General features: G+C 29.0%; 1 protein-coding gene across 2 annotated transcripts in view; it reads left to right on the top strand.

Annotated features, from left to right (window-relative positions):
• tweek (transmembrane protein KIAA1109 homolog tweek) overlaps positions 1–21,591 on the top strand; it is a 115,064-nt gene that overhangs the window by 40,212 nt on the left and 53,261 nt on the right. For both annotated transcript variants that reach the window (XM_087150375.1, XM_087150374.1), the window contains exons 23-36: positions 1,182–3,172; positions 3,814–3,983; positions 5,074–5,314; positions 7,989–8,207; positions 9,385–9,568; positions 13,176–13,265; positions 14,628–14,879; positions 16,962–17,087; positions 18,015–18,132; positions 18,256–18,323; positions 18,943–19,026; positions 20,591–20,687; positions 20,816–20,889; positions 20,976–21,113. In XM_087150375.1, the coding sequence (XP_087006501.1) occupies positions 1,182–3,172; positions 3,814–3,983; positions 5,074–5,314; positions 7,989–8,207; positions 9,385–9,568; positions 13,176–13,265; positions 14,628–14,879; positions 16,962–17,087; positions 18,015–18,132; positions 18,256–18,323; positions 18,943–19,026; positions 20,591–20,687; positions 20,816–20,889; positions 20,976–21,113 (3,852 nt within the window). The remainder of the gene's footprint in view (positions 1–1,181; positions 3,173–3,813; positions 3,984–5,073; positions 5,315–7,988; positions 8,208–9,384; positions 9,569–13,175; positions 13,266–14,627; positions 14,880–16,961; positions 17,088–18,014; positions 18,133–18,255; positions 18,324–18,942; positions 19,027–20,590; positions 20,688–20,815; positions 20,890–20,975; positions 21,114–21,591) is intronic.

Raw genomic sequence — 21,591 nt, 5'->3', positions numbered from 1 at the left:
ATTTGAAAGTTTTTAAAAAAGTTTTGAAATTATTAAGAATCTTGTTTAGATACACTTTTATTTTAAATTATTAAAAATATAATTAGGTTTTGTTTGTTGTATTTTTGAAATTCTAGTTGTAATAATTGTTCTCTTTTGTCAACAATTTCAAACCAGTCTGATTTTGAATCCATATTTGAATCTTTCAAATTTAATTTTTTTTAAATTTCAAGGTAAGTTATAATTTTTCTATAATCTTTGAAGGATGTTTTAAATTGAAACAGTATTGTAAAATTGCATTTATTATACTTATTTTTATGTATTATTTCTGAAGCCGGCATAAGTTCTGAGGCATATAAATAAAGTGATAACCATGTCTAAAATTTATATGCTTCTAAAATATTTATATGCCTCTTATTTATGCATCGTTACTTTTATTATTTGGTATGACGAAAGTGCAATGCCCCATCAATTGTTATTTTTTTTAAAAGAAAAAACATTTTGTCGTAAAATTTGAGCTAAAAAGGAAAGTTTGAATCAAATATTAATAATTACTATTGACAAACTGTAAAACTTTATTTAGTCAATCATATTATGAATTTACCGAAAAATTGAGTAATAAGTATAAAATTTTTATTTTGTTGTCAAATAAACAAAAGATTTTTAAATTCAATGTTAATATACAATGTTAATATAAGAAACAAAATTGAAGTCTTTCATATTTTTATATTTAAAAAAAAAAGAAAAATCACTATCAATTTAATGGATTTTATTTTGTCCAGCCTATACTTTCATTATTGGTCTCAAAATAGGAAAAATAGGAACTAATGAAATATGCAATTATAGAAAATTTCGATATGTGGTTCGTACCTTTAAAAGCATGTCAAATGTTGAGAAATCAAATTTCACAATCTTTCTCATTATTTTTATTGTATAATAATAATATTGGGAACAACCTTTAGAAAAAATTTAAAAAAAAATTCATATATTTTCTCTTTGAAATTAAAATTAAAACTTTTATTGTTGTTTAAGCCACCTAATTTTACTAACTATGTTTTGTATATCATTTTAAATATGTTTAAGTATATAAAACTGTGTTTAAATTTCAGTCAATTTTTAACAGTTTTTGTCTTTTTTATTTTTATTGTTTTTATTTTTGTAAAATAAGTTCTCAGTTTGTTTTTTATTTCTTTCAATTTTAGAGCAAATATCTTGCTTTCAAATTAACACCTTTAGCTAAGACTCTTCAAGAAGATCCATCCTGCCAATTATTAATGGTTTTAAGAAGATATTTAAAACAAGTTGACCTGGTAAATGTAGAAGAAAATGTAGTTGCAGATTATATTCCCCCGATTAAAACAGTCTATAGAGGTTTAATTTCACTAAGCCGGCAGTGGAAAAATGTTCTTTACATGCCGTTTCTTGTAGAACAAAATATTAGATTTCGTAAAAACATGAGGCCTCTAAATTTGTCCTTCTCTGCACCCAAGATTGATGCCATGCTATCCAGTAATGATGATGCTGATAAATTATCTTTGGATGAGTGTGAAGTCACTGATGAAACTACTAATTTATTAATTGCTGAAGGTGGCTCATTAACTCTTGGTCAGTCTCAAAAAGCTATGCCTACTCAAAGCTCGCCCCCAAACAAATCTTATTCTAGTCGGGACACAGGCTCTCGTTCCAGTAGCAGTCAACAAGAGGTTACTGAAGAAGCTGTTAGTAGTGGTTCCGGTGCCCAAAAAGCAAGGAGAAAGCTTCCAAGCTATCCACCGCGTACATCTAGAGCTAGTGTTGCCTTTCCTCTTCTTGGTGGTCCCCTTGACTCTCCAGGCCGTTATGCTGGAGGTATGAATGGAAAAAGTAATGGTTTTGTTTTACAACAATACGGTCTTAATGCTATCTCTAAACTTAAAAGAAGTGACAGCAGACACAGTTTAAAGTCAACAACCTGGAGTTTGTCCAGTATTGAGCCGAATTTGCAGTCATCTGTATTCGGTACACCTCAGAAAACACTTGGCAATGGTGATATAGATCAAGTTGATGAGGACTTATATAACTGGATGGCAAGGCAGCAAGAATACATCCGAAATACAAACAACCAAAAAAGAATTGAGAGAGCACAGCTAGAATCTAAAAAGAGCACTTTTGCTACAGACAATAGCTTTGAAACGGAAATGCCAAAATCAATTGTAGCTGCTGTCAACTTTGCTCCGTTGAGTATTCAACTTGCTGACGCTCATGTGATATTCCATCCTCTTTTGAACAGCATCGGTGTTCCAAATCAAGCTCTCCACACTTCATTCAGTATTGCATTTGGACCAAAAATATCAGTTTCAGCTACAGTGGAAATGTTAAAAATTGACATAGTCGAATCTGAGTATCACAGTAATGTTCGCCAAAAGAAAAAATCAAATAGAAAGCAATCAAATTTGCATGGGAAGTTTTTTATCGACACAAGCATGGATACTCCCACATTTATTTGTGACAAGTTTTCACTGGAACTGGAACTTAGAGAAACACTTTGTCATAAAGGTGAAACAATAAGCAATGATATACTTGTCCCATCACCTGCTTTGATGTTTTTATCCAATGGTCCCAAACATAGCACCATTATAAACTTCAGCGTGGACATTAACTTCGTTGCTCAGCAGGTAAATATGCCATTGCTTCGACTGTTGCATCAGTTTTCCACGATGTATGAAAATATCAAAGAAACGAGACTCGAATTGAAAGCAAATAGACCAAGTTCTTTTAAGGAGAGTGTGAAAAATGAAAAGAAAGGGTTTTCTCCTTCTGTAAGTCAAACTGGTAGTTACAGATTAAATTCACCTAAACCACCACCTCCGAAATTCAGTACTCCAACACCTACTCCAACCAAATCTGTGGGAGTTTCTAGTATAACAGCTGGCATTCGTAGACCTCATACTCTTTCACAAAGATTAAGGGCCAGCACTAAAGGTTACACTAACTTACAGGATACGACCACAAAAGAGGATCGTTCTTGCAGCCCTATTAGTTTCACATTGAGTGAATCGGTAGCCATTGATATTCCTGATACCTGTTCTGCCCCAGCCTCTGAACACACATTACTTGGAGAGATTAAAGAGCTTCAACCAAGATGTTGGAGAACTATGTTTTATCTTTTGGATCTTTATGATACTATGCCTGAACCAAAAACAGTGAATGAAAGGTACGTTTTTCGGATTTTCCATCTACTTATTTTAGTAGCTTTTTAATTAACATTTTTTTAATATTTTATTGTATTGTTTTAAATATTTATCAGTATATTATGCTGTTTTCTTACTTACTCCTTGGCACTACCACCCATAAAGGATGTTGGTCTATCTCATAACACACCTCTGAAATTTCCAATCTTCAGCTAATTTTTATGTAATTTATGACTTTCATGAGTTTAATATCTCACTCAACTTCATCTAGTCATCATTTCTTGGGCCTTTCAACTCTCTTCTTTCCTGCTATTTATTTCAAAAAACCCTTTTCCGCTCTTCTGTCCTCATTTATTTTTATCAAATGGCCCAATCACAATGGTCTTTTTTTTAGTCTTGGATGTGTGTTGCAATTGATTTTAAAAATGTGCACAATTCCATTTATTCTGACATATATGGAATTGTGCTATAATTCTGATGTGTAATATAATTCTTAATATCATTCTCCTATTCAGGCTACTTATAAAATAATAACAGGTTCTAAATTCTCTGTACTCCTAGTATTTCTATGCTGATGCTCCAAATGTTTATGTTCCTATCCACCATTTTAAATTCTGTTTATATTATTATTAGTAGTTTAAATCAGACTGCATTCTTCTGCCAGGTGTTCAACAACTCATGTTACTCAAGATAGAAAGTCCCTGGATGTATCAGAAGAGTACAGGGGTAGTGGCAAATATGAACCTCTAAAAGAGCAACAAGCAGATACAGTGGACAACAATTTCTCTGAAAAACCTGACGTGCCAAAAGAGAACTTGAAAGGCTTTACTAAAGGTGATCATCTGCATTTATTTATTTAATTTTTTATTACATTGAATATTTTAAAATTACCTGAATTGTTCTATCGTTTTTGGCACAAAATAGATTTGTTCTAAATTTTAAAAAAATCAGACATATATTATAATTGATATTTACTACCATGGTCAAGCACCTAGCCCTGTTTTTCAGGAACTTATCTTTGACGTCTATGGTAGAAATGCCTGGTAATTTTGACCCCAGTTTAGGACAACATGGAGAGCGCTTGAGATTTTATTTCTCTCTTCAACTATAGAGAAACCTATGCTGCCTATACGCAGGTTGATTGTTCATTCAGCTGCCAGGATGAAACCCATGGCCTCTAGAGATGTTAGCGGTGCTTTAAAAGACTGCATCATTAATTAAATGCTCTTTGTTAATAATCATAATTAAAAATGGAGCAGTTTTATTGCTATGAACAAGCATCAACTTAAGTGTCAAACCTTAGGAAAATAAGACAGAAAATTAATAATGAGAGGATGTCTTTGTCCTAACACAGAACATCTAGGAGTAATAGTTAAACTAAACTCTGTGTCATAACAGCCCATAGAGGGCCAAAGCCTACTATACCATCTCAGTTTTCTTGAACTATAGCTCTGGGGTGCAAGAGCAAATGTTCCGGTTGGACGTAATAATCAGAGCTTAAACTCGATGGAGATTCCTTGATATGGGACCACTAAAAGCTTATTTGAATCATGATAAAATAATAATTATTGTTCCTTTTATTAGCATTAAATGTAAAATGATAGTAGGCTGATTTTTTTCCTTTTTTCTGAAAAATTTATTTTTGAATTTTTATTTTGGTCTGTGTTTTGTTACAAATTATCATTTTTTATTATACTATGACTAAATGTAATATTATTTGAATTCATGTTGTTATTTTTTAAAAAAAGTCTAATAATGAGATGTATAATAATGTAATAATGAAAATATAGTGAAGATGAGTAGAGACTAGTAATTTCCACCCCTGTAATAATTCTCTAATGGGATAGTTACTGGTTTAAATTTCTATAAATGGGATGGTTGCCTTAAGAAAATGTGTCTCTGAATTTCAAATTTTCTTTATTAGCTCTGATAGTTAGAGATTGGACGCCTTTAATAATATTTGGAGTGGCAACTGTGCATAAGACAAGACTCTTAGCAATGCTGAGTGGTTTGAAACTTGAAGGAGAATTAAATGGATTTCATTTAAGTTTAACACATAAGGACAGAGTTCGTGGTACAAATAGAAAATGGAGTGAATCATCGCTTGCTGGGCAGCTGGCCCAAGCTATGGTAGTTGTCTTGGAAGGTGTTCCACCCAATCAACAGTAAGTTTTATAAAACTAAAATATTATTACTGAGTTTTGCTACTGAAATAAAATTTTTAGAAGCATTATCTTGTTAACTTTCAATGTAAAGCATAAATGCAAAGTCTCCTGTTTTTTAACGAAGACTCCTGTATTTTATGACTATCTATTGTTTACCTGTATATTCTCAAATTTCTTTGTATTTGTTGAAGAAATTTAAAAGAAGAAAATAAAAATTGGTGACAAAATATTCACTGATGGAAAAAATACTTCTCTTATTCCTCAACAGATCGTGCTATTGTCAGTACTGCAGTTTGTTGAGTATGAATTGTTTAAGTCGAGCCGTGATGGCTCGGAATAGAGCATTCGCCTTCCACTGAGGTGAACTCAGGTTCGAATCCCAGCGATGACTGGTTGATACGAATTCCGCAACTGGCTTCCACCGACCACAGTGCTGACGTGAAATATCCTCAGTGGTAAATAAATCACGGGTTAGAGTCCCATTGTTCTCAGGCTGCCTGTGGGAGGTTTTTGTGGTTTCCTCTCCACGTAACTCAAATCCGAGTTAGTTCCATAAAAAAGTCCTTCACGGGGCTAACTTCTCCCAATACTTGATCCAGGAGTACCCTTGTCTTCTGGATTTGGTTCAAAATTACAAGGTTACAGAGTTGAACATCAGTAGTTGTAAACCCCAAATTTGATCGGTTAGTAAAATCTCCGTTATTTTATTTCTCCAATGTTGGCAGGTATTATAATGCTATGCGTTTGCCTTATTGGCTGTGCAGAGTTAAAGAAAATTACTTTATAAATTCTAAAAGAGTTTTAAAGTCAATTTTATTATTATTATTTATACTTTAAAATTAAAAACTAATTGGATGAAGGTTTTTAGTGACTTAATTGATAGTTTATATCAGTGTTTCCCAACCTTTTTTGTACCATGCCCCACCTAAGCCTTTCTAAAATTCTTATGCCCCCCTATGTAACATATACATAATTTTTAATATTAAAAAAATCGTATTGTTCACTTAAGAAACTTAGGAAATTGTTAGCGAAACAAAGTAAGTAAATTTTCAGAACATATAATGAAAAACTAAAATTCAAATTCGAAATAATTTTAATAAATATTTTTCTATAATAATTTAATATTTTAATTAAGTTAGATTCTTGCCCTTGATGCTTGCTGCACGTAGATTTTATCTTAGGTTCCAATTTGGTTAGCCTCAGTCTCAAGTCTCCCCGTTGTGTTATATCTAGACGATTTTTTTTTTACCAATAAAATCATTTACAGCACTAAATCCACATTCAGCTAAATATGAAGATGGAATCGGTAACAATAGTTTTCTTGCACATTTGATTGAATTTGGGTATTTGTTTTCTGTTTCCTCACGAAGCCATGCCATCACTCCTTTCATATTAAATAAGGTTTTAACTGGCTCATCATTTTGCATTTCTGCAAGTTCTTCTTGATATATTTGATATATCAGACAAATCCACTAACATGGACTGCAACATCCATGTTGGAAAATAAACTTGTTTTAAATCAGAATATCTTTCTTTTAAATCAGCCGATAGAATTTTCAGATGATAGACAATAACAAGTAAAGGGGTATCATTTACTTCACATTTTTGGAGCCAATGAAACTGTTCAAAGTTTTTGTTGTTAATATATTTCTGACATAACTCAATAAGGGTAATGAAGCCATATATCTTCGCTTTTGCATCAACAAGGTTTTATTTGTTCCTTGAAGTTTCTTATTTAATATATTCAACTTTTCAAAGATATTGACTAAATAACTCACAAATGCTTTACCATCGACTGTAAACAGATACTTTATTTCAGGTTTGTCACTTAAAAAATCCCTAAGTCACATAATATTTATTGACCGCAATTATTTAAGAATTTGCTTTTTTCTTTTGATTTTGTCACCGAAATCTCGCATTGCATTTAAATGGCCCAGAGCAAAAGGTTTAAACTCATGTCGAGTCCATTTTTGAATTGCCCCCCTTTGCAATTAAATTGCCCCTTGGTGGGGCGTGGACCCCACGTTGGGAAACACTGGTTTAGATGAATTGACTTAAAAGTTTATGTGTTGAGAATAAGAAATAAAGATTGTTTACCCTTTATGTTATTTCTGTAAGCAATCATTTGATGAGATTTTCAATATCCAACTGTCATTTAAACTGTTTTCAACATAGTGTTTGTATTCAAGGCATTTTAATTTTCTAACGTAAGAGAGGTTTCTCTAAAGTTTCTTAATCTTGTGGTGCTTTAATCTCCAACATCCTTTTGAACAATAATTAGCTGTTGTGGAAGTGATTTACTTAAAAATGATAGGCTCGATTTTATGTTTGATATCATGCAATTTTTTAGGTTAAAAACAAGATTTCTTGAATTCAATCATAAAAAAGAGAATTCATAAGTAGAAAATTCGAGTTTATATGAGCTTTTGGAAATCTGCCTTAAATAAGTGTGCGAAAAGTTGAAGAAAAAAAAGAGCATTACTGCTATACAATGTTTGATTTTTAATAACTGTTTCAGCTATAAAGTGGCAGATGGCATTATGATTAATTTTCTATAGTGGCATACATTTTAATTCATATCTGCATAAAATAATGATTATCTTGAAATACTACATATTAAAAGCTAATTGTAATAATGTTCATTCAAACAATTATGTACTTTGCTTTCTTTAAGAACTGTTGTAAATATGACCGTTGGAAAATCACAAGCCTTGTACTCTACTCAAAATAAAAAGGGAAAAGATCGTAACTCCGCTTTGCTCACCATAGGACCTATAAATATTGATATACCTCAGCATCCTGTTGTTCTCCATGGGATGATGACTCGTAGTAGTCGCCAACTTTCAACTACATTACAGGAGTTAAGAGCAACTCGCCAACCATTGAGGCCTTGGTACATATTACATATTCCTTTCTCTGTCTTAAGATTTTTAATTTAGAATTTAAGATTGAGCATTATTATTGAAAATCGTGTTAACTAATTTTAATGCGGAAAATTTTCTTTGCTATCCTCTTACAATCTGTCATTATTCTATATCAATATTTCACCATTTGTTCGAATTCTCTTTTCATAATTCTCCACACAAATCATTAGTATTATATCAAATGCTATGGAAGTTAGACCCTAGTGGCTGAGCGGTAGCGCTTCGCGCTGTCGTGTCACAGGTACCTGGTTCGATCCTCGAGCCGGGCAAGGTTGACTCAGCCTTTCATCCCTTCAGTGGGTCGATAAATGAGTACCAAGCTTGCTTGGGAACTAAACACTGGGGGTTCTGCGTTCGGTTGACCACCTGACCGGAACATCTGCTCTTGCACTCCAGAGCCCAAGGTCAAAAAAACAGAGATGGGCACAGTAGGCCTTGGCCCTGTAGGGCTGTCGCGCCACTGAGTTTAGTTAAGTCTATGGAAGTTATAAAGTTAAAATAAATTTCCAAATTTAAAAACCCTTTGTTTTGATAGTTAACTATTTTTTTAATATTTATTTTAAATATTTGTAAAAATGCTAAAAAAAAACTATCTAAGAAAACTTTTTATTACAAAAAAAATGTAAGTTACTACTTTACTAATTCTACTTACTAAGTTACTCTAATTTTGGATTAAGGATTTTTTAGATTAATTTTGAAATAAAATTTAAGTGAAATTTTATTACTTAATATCTATGTATTTTATCTTTTCATAATTTTAAACATGTTTAATCACTATATTAAAAAATTAGTTTTTTTTTAATATTATTGATTCTATGTTACGGTTTAAATTTTTTTAAAATTTTTATAATGAATATTTTGTTTTAAAACCTTGAAGTGTGTTGTAACTTTCATTTATTTTATTTGCATAGCCAACAAATAGATGAATATAGTGTCGCAAATCATTCTCCCCAGCCTTATTACTTTAATATCTATGTATTTTATCTTTTCATAATTTTAAACATGTTTAATCACTATATAAAAAAATTAGTTTTTTTTTTAATATTATTGATTCTATGTTACGATTTAAAATGTTTTTTTTATAATGAATATTTTGCTTTAAAACCTTGAGGTGCATTGTAACTTTTATTTATTTTATTTACATAGCCGACAAATAGATGAATATAGTGTCGCAAATCATTCCCCCCAGCCGCCTTGGGATACTCCTCAGAACCATTTGTCTGAGCCAAATCATGAACCCATCAATCCTTTTATCATACAGTTCAGTATCATTTTAGATAGTTTAACTGTTGGGGCAGCTGTTCTACCATCTTTAAAAGCCCAATATCAGGTATAATGTTTTTGTGTGTTAATTAAAAAAAGTTTTTAATCTTTCTGTTAATGATATTTTCAGTATTATAATTAAACTTTTATTTAATTATTTAATTTTTATTTGTTTTGTAACAAGTGTTAAAATTTTTTTTATTTATGATTTTAATAAAAATGTTTTTTTTCATTGAAATTTATGTTTCGATATTTTAAAAATGTTAAATTTTTTTTTAGAACTAGTTAAAAATTGTATTCTTTAAGTTACGTGCTCTAGTGCAAAACATTAGATATCAAATTTGCACTCTAATGTACTGACTGTTGCTGGATGATATCAGATTCTTAATACGTGTTACATCATCCGAAAATATCAACTGAAAATAATATGGAATGAATAATATGAAGTTTGGTATTGAAACATTGAAGTGTTAAAAAAACAATGTACTGTGTGCAAAAAAAAAGAAGAAAAAGGTCCACTTTGAATAACTTTTGACCTAATATTTAGATTTTCAATCTTAATGGCTCTATCAAGTGACCTCAATTATCCTAATTAATAAATACTGACGATATTTTAAGTATCGAAATCAGACACAAAAACGTACTTTCTCTGAATAAACATACCTTTTTTTAGACGGATTTAGATTTCTGACTTCCGAAATATAGGGGTAGCTGCAATCTAGGAAATATGGTCCCCATAGTATGTCAGGAGAGTGATAAAAAGTTTGGACCTTTTAATGTTAATTTTGCTTTTTGTGTGTTTCGCTATATTACGAGAACTTTTTAAGCGAATTTTTGCACACAATTATAAAATTTGTTTATCTAAAAGTAATTCCATGCAAAAAAAAAAGAAATTTTAAAAATATTTTTTATTATTTTATTTACTAATAGTCGAAATTTTTTTTAATTATAAGATAAAATTTTTTATATAATTTTAAAGTATGTAATTTTACATGGTAAAATTTGAATGAAATTGGTTGAATAGTTCCTGAGAAATTTTAAATACGTAACTTTTTTAAAATTCAATTCCTCAGGAACTATTTAATGCTTTCGATTAAATTTGGTATTTTGCAAAGTAAAATTACATACTTTAAAATTATGTAAAAATGGTATACCTTATAATTCAAAACTTTTTCAACTATTATTAAATGAAATGATAATAATTTACTAAAATTGATTTATTGCGTAGAATTATCTTTAGATAAATGAATTTTATAATTGTGTACAAAAATTTTCCAATTAACTTAAAAAATTCTCAGAATATGGTGAAATATGCAAAAAGTCAAGTGAGCATTATAGGTCCAAATTTTGGATCGCTCTCCTGACCAAACTATGGGGACCATATTTTCCAGATTGTGGTCAACCACTATATCTTAGAGAATCTGAATCCGTCGAAAAAAAAAGATATGTTTATTTGAAGAAAGTATGTTTTAGTGTCTGATTTTGTAACTTGAAATATTGTCTACAGTAATTAACTAGCATATTCGAGGTTAACTCCTCAAACCATTAAGTTTGAGTCTTAGAAAGTGAAGATCCGATCATTAGATGAAAAGTTATACAAGGTGGTCCGGTTTTTTTTTTTTTTTGGCACACTGTGTGTACTTGAATTTTTCTTTTGATGAATTTTTTTTTGTAATATTACTTGCTGTGTTTTAGTTTTTTTTAAATTGGAGAAACTTAAATTTGTCAGTTATTCGGCATAGTGATTTGTAATTAAGAAATAGATTAAATTTAAATTTTATACATTTCATTATTTGGTGCACTGTTCATACTTGAATTTTTTTTATTATATTACTTACTGTGTTTTATTAAAAATGTTTTTTTTTCTTTCCTTTTTTTCCTTTTTTTAATTTGGAGAAACTTAAATTTGTAAGTTATCTGGTATAGTGATTAGTAGAGCCCGGATTTTGATGACCTAAAAAATCTCAATTAATGCCCTTAAAAAGTGCAAAAAATGCCCTTAAAAGTGCAAAAAATGCCCTTAAAATGCGAAAATTGCGCTAAAAATGCCTTATGACATGACTTAAATGGAGGAAAAATATTGAACTGAAACAATGTTTTACTCTTTAAAATTATTATGAGTCGTTTAAAAAAATATAAAGCAATGCAATACTTGTTCTACGTTCATTAAAGTTTGAAAAATATGTTTTATGTCCTAAAATAACAAAAAAAGGAAAATATATTGACTCCAAAACATTTTCATTTTGTATAGAAACTTAAATGAATATACAACTTCCATCTCATAATATTACTAAATATCAGAATTACAGTGGATTATTAAATTTTTTTTTAATATTTTGAAATGTAAACGAGCGTCTCTTGTCTGAAAGCAAATTTTTATACCAGGAGAAGCTTCTTTCAACGTCTACTGATGTTATTGGTGCTTACTTGAGAAGGACGGTCACACTTACTGACAATTCTTCTTCAATTTGAAAAGATGTTGCTTCACCTGTTAATATCCTAGAGATTTTCTTCATTGTTTGGAAGCCAGTGTAATAATAAAAAATTATAAAAAACAATAAAAATTGGAAAAAATTAACAAGAAATTTAAAAAATGCTTTAAAATGCAAAATACGCCCCAAAATTTAAAGAAAATGCCCTATAAATCTCAAAAAATGTCCAAAAATGCAAAAAAATGCAAATGTCATCAAAATCCGGGCCTTAGTGATTAGTAATTAAGAAATAGATTTAATTAAATTATATACAATTCATTGTGTTGGATTTTTTAAAATTTTACGCTTTGGATAAAATTACTTGCTGTCAAGGAGAGAACGTTTATCTGAAAAATACATAACCCAGATATCCAAGGTGTAACCTCTCTCAGCTTTCTCTTTCTTTGGAAACAGAGAAAATTTTGAAATCTTAAAAAAAATTCACAATCAACTTAAATAATTCATGGAGTATTAATCATTAATTTGATGATTACGCATCAATGTTTCAATCTAGTGTTAGGTATAAATATATTTTTAATGTAACCAGTCATATCTAAAAAAATTAAATAAAACTTCCTCACATATAAAATTAATAAATTGTTTTTATATCAATTAATATCTATCTTAAGCTTTTAGTTAAAAATAAGAACGAAATTATCAAACTGAAATTATAATTTTTATTATTTTGTTTGAATTCTTGAAAATTTTTAGTAAAAAAATAATAAAATTTAGATTAAAGAAATTAAAAATTTTACTTAGCGTATTTTGTATTTATTGTTAAATTCTTAATATAGATAAATGTGTGACTGTAAAAAAAATTTATGATTGAAATTCTGCTTAAAATTCAGCTTAAATTCTGCTTTCAGTATATTTCATTGAAATTGTGCACTGGAAATCTCAGGGAATTAGGTTTTGTCTAAAGAGTAGCCTTCCTGTAAAATAAATAAATTAAATTAAAAAACAAAAACAAAAAATAGGAATTTTTGAAGCATTTATGCTAAAAATGTTGATTGGTAAAGAAAGGAATTTATTTCACAGAAGAATATCATTGAGCTACTAGAATACAATTGGCAATTAGAATTTTGTGCAATATTAGATGCAAGATCTAATTAAAAGCAGACAAAAATTTCAATTGTTAATTTTATTATTTTTTTGTATTTCATTGCTGAGTATTACACTATTTTTAAACTGTTTATTTTGTAGATGGGACAAGTTATCAGTCTAGGAGTTACTGGAAGTAAAGCAAAATTTACTGTTGATTTACCGCAGCATACATTGAGCTTCAATACCAAAGTAAAGTGAACTCATATCATTAAAACTATATACTACTACTTGTATTACCATTTATACTGCTTAATGATGCTTAATTAAGGCAAATACTCCTATACTAACTTTAAGGAAACCGTGTATTTGCTTATTGTTATAACATCACTAGAAATCTTTTTATTGTACAAGTTTTTCCTGTCCCTCAGAAAATTTCTTATTAAATATATAAATTGAAAAAACTTTGAAGTTAGTTTTCTTTTTAAATAGCTATTACTTTATTTACTTTGCCTGTTTGGTTGTTTTAAGTCTTTTATTATTTATTGATTCAACAATGCTGGGTAAGCTTTTGACTTCTTTGGAAGTCTATTTTCGAGGTATAATGCAGAAATAGATGAAACTATTCCTGTAAGTTAGCATGTAAGTGTTCCCAGAATTTTGCTAATCTTGTAAATTTTTTTGTTGGTATTAAAAATTTCATAAATACCATATAACCTGGTGTATAAATCGACTCTTTATTTTTGATTATAAGATTCCAAATTTCTGGTATGCCTGGTGTATAAGTTGACCACTGAAAAAAAAATCAAGTGTAAAAATTTCTAAAATTAAAGAAAAAACAAAGAAAATAAATAAATTATTATGTCTTTAAAATTGTCACAAGTTAAAAGTATTTTTCATCAAAAACAGGAAATTTCCACACTGCTGTTATAGATGTCATGTGTCAAATGATACTAAACGCATTGCAAATTATGGATTTAAATGTTATTGTAAAATTCGTAACAGAATGTGGAATTTCAAATTCTTTGGGTGGGGATGAATCCATTTTTTCGTGGGGTATAGCAGATGAGGACTATGTAGAATCCATTACAGAGTGGAATCCGTATAACAACACCTGTAACATTACTGAATCCAACATAGTTGATGTTCTGGAATATTTAAATTTGTAGCTTTTTGTGTATGTTTTAAATTTTTTTATTGTGTTATATGTTTTGAAACACTTTTGAATAAATTATCTTATCGTATTTTTAATAGTTTTCTAAACATAATATAAAGTATTTTTTTCTGAAAGAACTTTATATGTAAGGAAAATTTCATGAGGGAAAATGCAAAGTTAATTGTATATATAGTATGTTGAAAATAATTTTTGAAATAGGTTAATTGATACAGAGTTATTCATATTTATCCTAATTGTTTTTAATCCATCCATATTACAGATCAACGAGTGTTCAATTTTATTACCATTGTCTAAGTCAATATGCTAATTTTCGTAAAATTGTAGGGTTTGAAAAGTTGACTTATTCACTGATGTATTCGGCGATTATTTAAATTTTAACTTCTAATTTTGAGTTTTCTATCAAAGCTTTAATTGCTAATTTCTTCTTTTACATTAAGGTTCAACCTTCTGAAGGTAATATGCCATCTTCTGCCAGTGTTGATTTACCGCCTGTGCATATATCAGCTGAGTACATTCAAGATCCTACCTCTACTAATACAACAACTAATAAATTAGAATCCTTTACTGACGGTGTAGTTCTGTGCCAAGGAAGTTATCTGAGCGCTTTAGCCGAAATTGGATCCTTTGAACATAGTTTAACTACTGACCTCCTCAATCATTTAGTTCTTGTTCAGAAAGTTTTTATGAAGGTTAAAAACTTTATTTTTATTATGATGTGTTTTTCTCATGGCTGTGATGTATTTTGTTTATATTTCTTATGCTTCATGTGGCAAGGGGTTTAACATATTGTGTTCCATGATTGAATTCGTGAAACTCATATATTTTTTTTTTGAAATTTAAGTAAATAACAATATTTGTAGAAGGAAAAACAATGTTTTTGTTTTGATTATAATTGTTATGTTTATTTAATTGAAGTCATTGGCCTTTAATAATCTCGTCATTATATTATAATCATTATATATCGTCATTTATTCTGAATATATACATAAAAGTCTGAAATAACAACAATTCATAATAGCTGATGATATTGTCTTTATAGCGAGCTCGCCGTTATAAGAAAATACACACATTTAATGTTAAAATAAGCAACAAAAGACTTAATGAAATAGACATATTTACCTCTCTTTATTTTATTTTAGACTTCCAATTTGATATAAAATACATACATGTAGAGTAGAGGACTTTTGTCTACAGGCTGTAGGCTGAATTACATTGCTCTCTACTTTTACAAATGGCAAAAATTTCTGTAACCGGATTGTTTGACGACAAAAATTCGCAGCAAGTTTATACAAGAGGAAAATCAAATAAAGTTCATTACCTTTGGAAGATTTTGATAACAGTGAATGTTATTTTATTTGTAAGTTTTCAAGAAAGGAAATAAGGGGCTATGATAAATGAGTGGTAAACAAAAGGCTGATTCTTTTGAAGTGCGCTGTAGGGTTTTTAAAAATAGAGGAAAAACTTTTATTTTGCTGGAAAATAACTTAGCTGGTTGTCGCCCTAACATTGATTTATAAAAATAAAGGAACAAAATAGTAAGAAAGCGATATTCATTTTTCTTTTTTTCTCTATTAATACCAGAAATAGATAAAAAATGTCTTCAATTTAAATCTTTTTCATGTATTATAGTTAATTTCCCCTCTCTGGCTGTGTAATTTTTTTATTAAAATAGATTAAAAATTGCATATTTTTATTACATTATTTAAATCCACATATATTTTAAAGTTACAAAAACAATTTGTCGAGTTTTTTCTTCTTTCAAAAGTGAACTAGATAATGAAAAATGGCTATCATCAAATTGAAATGGGAGAATAATCATATAGAAGCAAAATTGTGAGAATTAATCTTTGTTAAATTATGATTTATTTGATTAAGTACTAAGGTAAAACGTATATACTAATGAAAATATGCAAAATACTTAGTAATCATTCATTATAAAATGAATTTCATCAGATTTATCACTATCTGCAGAAGAATCGGTGAAGTTATTATCAGTTTTGCTATAACTATCTTCTATACATTTGATATCAGAGTCAGAACTGCTATCAGTGTCAATGAAATATTGTTAGGACTTTAAGTTATATCACTCCTTAAGTGCTTCGTGTCAGGCATTTTTGAGCCTTAAAGAGAGAGTACAAAATGCTGCAAAATATGCATTTATATTTCACAGAAATATGGACAGCTGATGCGTAAACATTGCATAAAAGCCGAAATGAAACGATATAGGGAAATGAGCTGGAGGTTTCACAATTAAATAGACTAAAAGATGCATTCTTGCAGATTGCGCAAACTTTGTTACTTCTAAGTTGCCTGTGAAAATTGCATGATAAGCCTGAGAGGGTTAAACAGCAGAAAAATGTATTTTCTTAAAATTTTATGTAATAATAGTGGGTAGCTAGTAATTTCGAACTTGTTAAAAAACTTGCAATTATTGCATCTTTTATATTTCTTTGACAGTGATTTTAAAATTTATTGTAATATCAAATTTCTCGCATATCAAGCTTCTACCTGAATCCTGTTAGCATAAGCGCAGTTCCTTCTTTTAAATATTTACAATGACAGCACAAATGAAAGATTTAGTAGATAATATTTCTTTTCCAGTCTGACTTAAAAACAAGTTAGTTTAAAATTCAGGAGAAAGGTTTTAATTCAATTTAGTTTTTAACTGCTACTTTTGCATTTATAATTATACTCCTATTATTGTTTTATGACTAAACCTTATGCAAATTGCTTTATTATTCATTCCATGCTAAACTTCTGTACACTTTTAGGAAGTTAATGAAGTTGTGCAGAAAATGTCAGGTGCTGACAAACCAATTTCTTTGTGGAGTGAAGTTGAGAAGTCAACTCATATGAGACCCAGAAGACTGCTGTTTTCTCTCCTTTTGCGTCTAAAGGTATCTTTTCAAATTATGCATCATTGTATTCATTTTGCTATCAAATGATAAATTAAATAATAATTTAAAGTTTAACATTTTTAAAGTCAAACTTAGTTAATAATTAATTTTAAATAAACTCTGGATTTTGCTAATTTTGTTGCATTTGCAAGTTAAATGTGTAAATTAGTTTTAGTTATATCATATGAAAATGTTTGTCATAGGCTGTTTGTTGCTCAGGGGTCGACAGATTGGGTGATCTCTCAGGGTCACCAAAAATCAGTTGAATTCATAAGTTCATTCATGTGAATTAAATTTTAATTATCAAAATTAGAACTATATATATATAGTATATAATAGTAGTTACTTTTATTTAAATTTTCCTTTTTATTGAATTTTTTTTAAAGCAATAATAAACAGCCTATTTCCATTCTAATACCATACCTAAAGGTAAGGAGAATCTATTTTATATCTTTAAACAAAAATTATTGAGAACATTATGAAAGTATTTTGGAATTTTATTAATTGATCTATGGTAAATTGGTCTAACTTTTATGCCTTTTAACATTAAAATTCAAAGTTTCCTATAATATTTAAATTACCAGTAATAATATGTTTATTACATTTATCAACAAATTCAAAATATTTCTCTTGTTTACAGTGACATTCGTTAAAAAAATGTAACACCTGTGTAATTATCTACTTAATAATTACCTAACCTACTAGTAATTACCTACTAATAATTACCTAACTATAATTTAAGTTTTTAGCAGTTTTTTTTAGTTTTTTTTTAAAACTTTTGAATTAAATGGTAAAAATTGTTTAAATGACTTAAAGTTAATATGACTACAGAAATACTTTTAATAGGATTTATACATGAAATATGCATTTAAGGAAATGAGTACAGAATTCTTATATTAAATATGTATTTTAAAAAAAATATTTTAGGGTATTCAAATAACAGCTACAACACCTACTAGCAGTGCAGTGCGGCTTGAAACAGGAGCTGTAGAACTACAACTATCCAATCGAGTTCAAAATATGTCATCTAGCTGTCCATATACCGGTATTCCATTTTATTTTATGATATTTTTTTAGTATACTTATTTTGTAATTTAGATTCTTAAAATTTAACTTTGTGTTATTCAAGAAGTTATTAAGTATTATTTGTTTATGTTTATTTTTGTAGGTAATTACATCAAACTTTTTGGCAAGGCTCAAGTTGATGTCAACCTTGCTTTAGGACAATTGATTAAAGTAATTTTTTTAATTAATCTTTCTGTTATTATTGTTATTACCTTACACCAGCTTATATACTAATAAAAAAGAGTATCTTAACATTCTATTTCATTTTTTAAAAAAAAATTACAAAATTGCCTGACTAGATAAATGTTTTTATGTAATTAGTACAAACTGAAATTTTGCCAAATATGATTTATAAGCTACATACAGTTATTTTGACTGTTAAATGTAGCTGCTGGGAAATATGAAATTCAAATTTCTGGAAATGTTTAGGCAGTATTCAAGACGAGACAATTTTATATAACAAAATATTTACACTGAGTATTATATTTATTTAAACTTCTTAAAATTTAAATATGTTTACACGATATTCTGAAAAAATGTAATTTGTTTCTTACATCTGTTTACCTCGTAAAAGACAATTGAGTGATAATATAGGCATTGAGTAAATAGATGGTGGGATACTATCATTTTTATTGTAATTAAATAAACTAAATACTTTGCAATTAACTCTCTTTGTAATTGAATACTTAATTGTTAAAAAATTTTCCTCAAAAATTTGTTTCTACAAGCAATTAGAGAGAATGCAATGAATGATTTTTAGTTTATAGTTATAAAATTTTTTTCTCTTTAGAATGCTTTGTTTGAAGAAGCAGAACCAGAATTTCAGCAGTTTGCTTATTTTAAAACAAGAATTTGCATGAGAAATGCTCTTCAAGTAAGATTATGGTTATTAAACTCTTTTAATTAACTAATATATTTTTATGTTTTTAGACTTGTATGAATATGTTCATTTGCATTTGATATTTATAGAAGAGATTTATCGTTTTCTGTCTAGACATAAGTATTGATTCTTTAAACTGTAAACTCTTAAATCGAATTTATTTATTTACTTTATGTATGCAGTTTTTATAAATAAAGTTAATGACAAGTCCTACAGTAACGTTTGACTTAAATTTTTATATTTAATTATACAAGTGAAATATAATTTACTACTATTTTTATTGGAGGGAACAAATAAAAGTAACTTCCTTTTACGTTTAATGTGCTTAGCAACTTCATTTTGTTTCTGACTAAACAGTATTTAACATTGAAAATATTGTATTGTCTAATTGTGAATGTTATTAGTATTTCTTTACTTGTACGCTAAAAATTTAAAATTTGTATTATTCTGCCCACTGATGAGCTAAATTCATCAAGAAAGTTTAAATGATACCATCTACTTGAGTATAGGTTATATTAAACCTTTTAGCTTATTTTTATTCAATATTCTTAAATGAAAATCAATAATATACATTATAATTAAAGAAAATTGTTCAAAATGGGTAATAGTAAGTTAACTTGTGCATGGCACGAGTTCATCATGAACAGACCAGTCTTATATTATTAACTATAATACATGAAGATCACATTATTTTGATCTATTTTATGAGAAAGCTTAAGTTGTAAAGTTCAATTTTGCTGAACTAAGTCTGTCTGATAATTTTATATTAAATTATAAAATCTCATAATTATATATTATGTTACTATTTTTACCTTCATTTTTCGGATTCACCAATTTTTCCTTCTTATCCAAATCCATTTTAATGGTTTTAATTTATAGCTTTTAACCCTTTATGGGCCAAAAACAATTTGAGCTAATTAATGTAAGAATAAGAATTAAGAATTATGGCTATGGTAATGTAATAAGAGTAAGAATGGAAATATGGTATGGTATGGTAATAAGAATAAGAATTATGGCTATGGTATGCACATTCAAAATAAAGTGACCTGCATTATGTTCATGTTTTTCAAAATGTAAAGTTATTGATTGAATATATTTTGAGGGATAAAAACTAAACTCAGTGGTGCGACAGCCCATCGAGGGCCAAGGCCTACCTCAGTTTTCTTAACCTTGGGCTCTGAGGTGCAGGAGCAGATGTTCCAGTTGAGTGGTCAGCCAAATGCGGAACCCCCAGGGTTTAGTTCCCAAGCAATGCTTGGTACTCATTTATCGACCCACTGAAGGGATGAGCGGCTGATTTTAAGAGATAAAGGCTATTACAAATTTAGTAGTTTACATTAATGTTAAGTAGTATATATAGTACATGTAAATCAGTAGAACAATTTTTCTCCTGCTCCTGAAAGGTTTAAATAATTTTGGTGTTGAAAAATAAAAGTTCCATATAGCTGCAACATTAATTTTTAACACTTTTCAAATTTTAATTTTGTTGGCATACTTGATTAAGTTTTTTTTTCTTCAATGGAATCATATAATGGTCTTTTTTTTTTACCTTAAAAAGGATGAAATGATTTCAAGTCATTCAGACGACAAAGAAGCTGTTTTAATCACCTTAAATAGACCATTGATATACATTCAGCCTATTGCGCTTGATAAAGGTAACTACTTTGTCTCAAATTTAATTTATATTTATATCTTTCCATCATAGTCTTTCAATGATAAGTAAATATAGTATATGTGCTTGAAGCATTTGATTGTCTTATTTTTTACTCTTTTATATTTCCAGCTGTACTGGTCTGGCTTAACTATAAAAATGCATATGAATACTGGAATGAACAGAGAGCCAGTCTTAATAAAGAGGTTAGTATGTTTTGATGTGTTTGTTCAAAACATTTTTATTACATTTAAGATAAAAGTTTTTCTTTACGAATTTTTTCTTTCTTTAGGTTTTGACTGCAACTCAACAAGTTTTTGAACGAGTTCCTCAAATATCACAATTAGGCTCACAAGCTTTAGGGACTTTGTTTCTTCAATTAACTGTTGACGATATGGGTATTTGTTTGCCTCTCAATCCATATGCTGGTGTGAGTATAATTTTATTTTATAATATACTTTCTTGAGTTTAAATTATTATATAAGTTTATAATCACCTTTTCCCAAACGCACTTTTCTAGCTAGCTAGCGCTATCAATAAATTAAAAAAGCTAAACTCAGTGGCACGATAACCCATTAGGAACCAAGGCCTACAGTGCCCATCCCAATTTTCTTGACCTTCAGCTCTGGGGTGCAGGAATAGATGTTCCAGCTGGGTGATTAGTCAATCGTAGAACCCCCAGTGTTTAGTCCCCAAGAATGATTGGTAATTTATCAACTCACTGGAGAGATGAAAGACCAAGTAAACCTGTCCCGGTCCAGGGATAGAACCTGTGGCTCAGGAGTGGAAATCGCTACCATTCAGCCACCGAGCCTTTATCACTGAACTTATCCTAATGTATTTTTCAGTGTGTCCAGCATGCATAAGTTGAATGTATCTAAAAATTTATATCATATTACTCTAGTTTC

This window comes from Parasteatoda tepidariorum, chromosome 8 (assembly GCF_982258835.1).
Source record: "Parasteatoda tepidariorum strain Cologne lab strain chromosome 8, Ptep-v5.0, whole genome shotgun sequence".
NCBI classification, from domain to species: Eukaryota; Metazoa; Arthropoda; class Arachnida; order Araneae; family Theridiidae; genus Parasteatoda; species Parasteatoda tepidariorum.
Note: the sequence above shows the minus strand (reverse complement) of the source record. Positions and strands in the feature narration are given on the sequence as shown.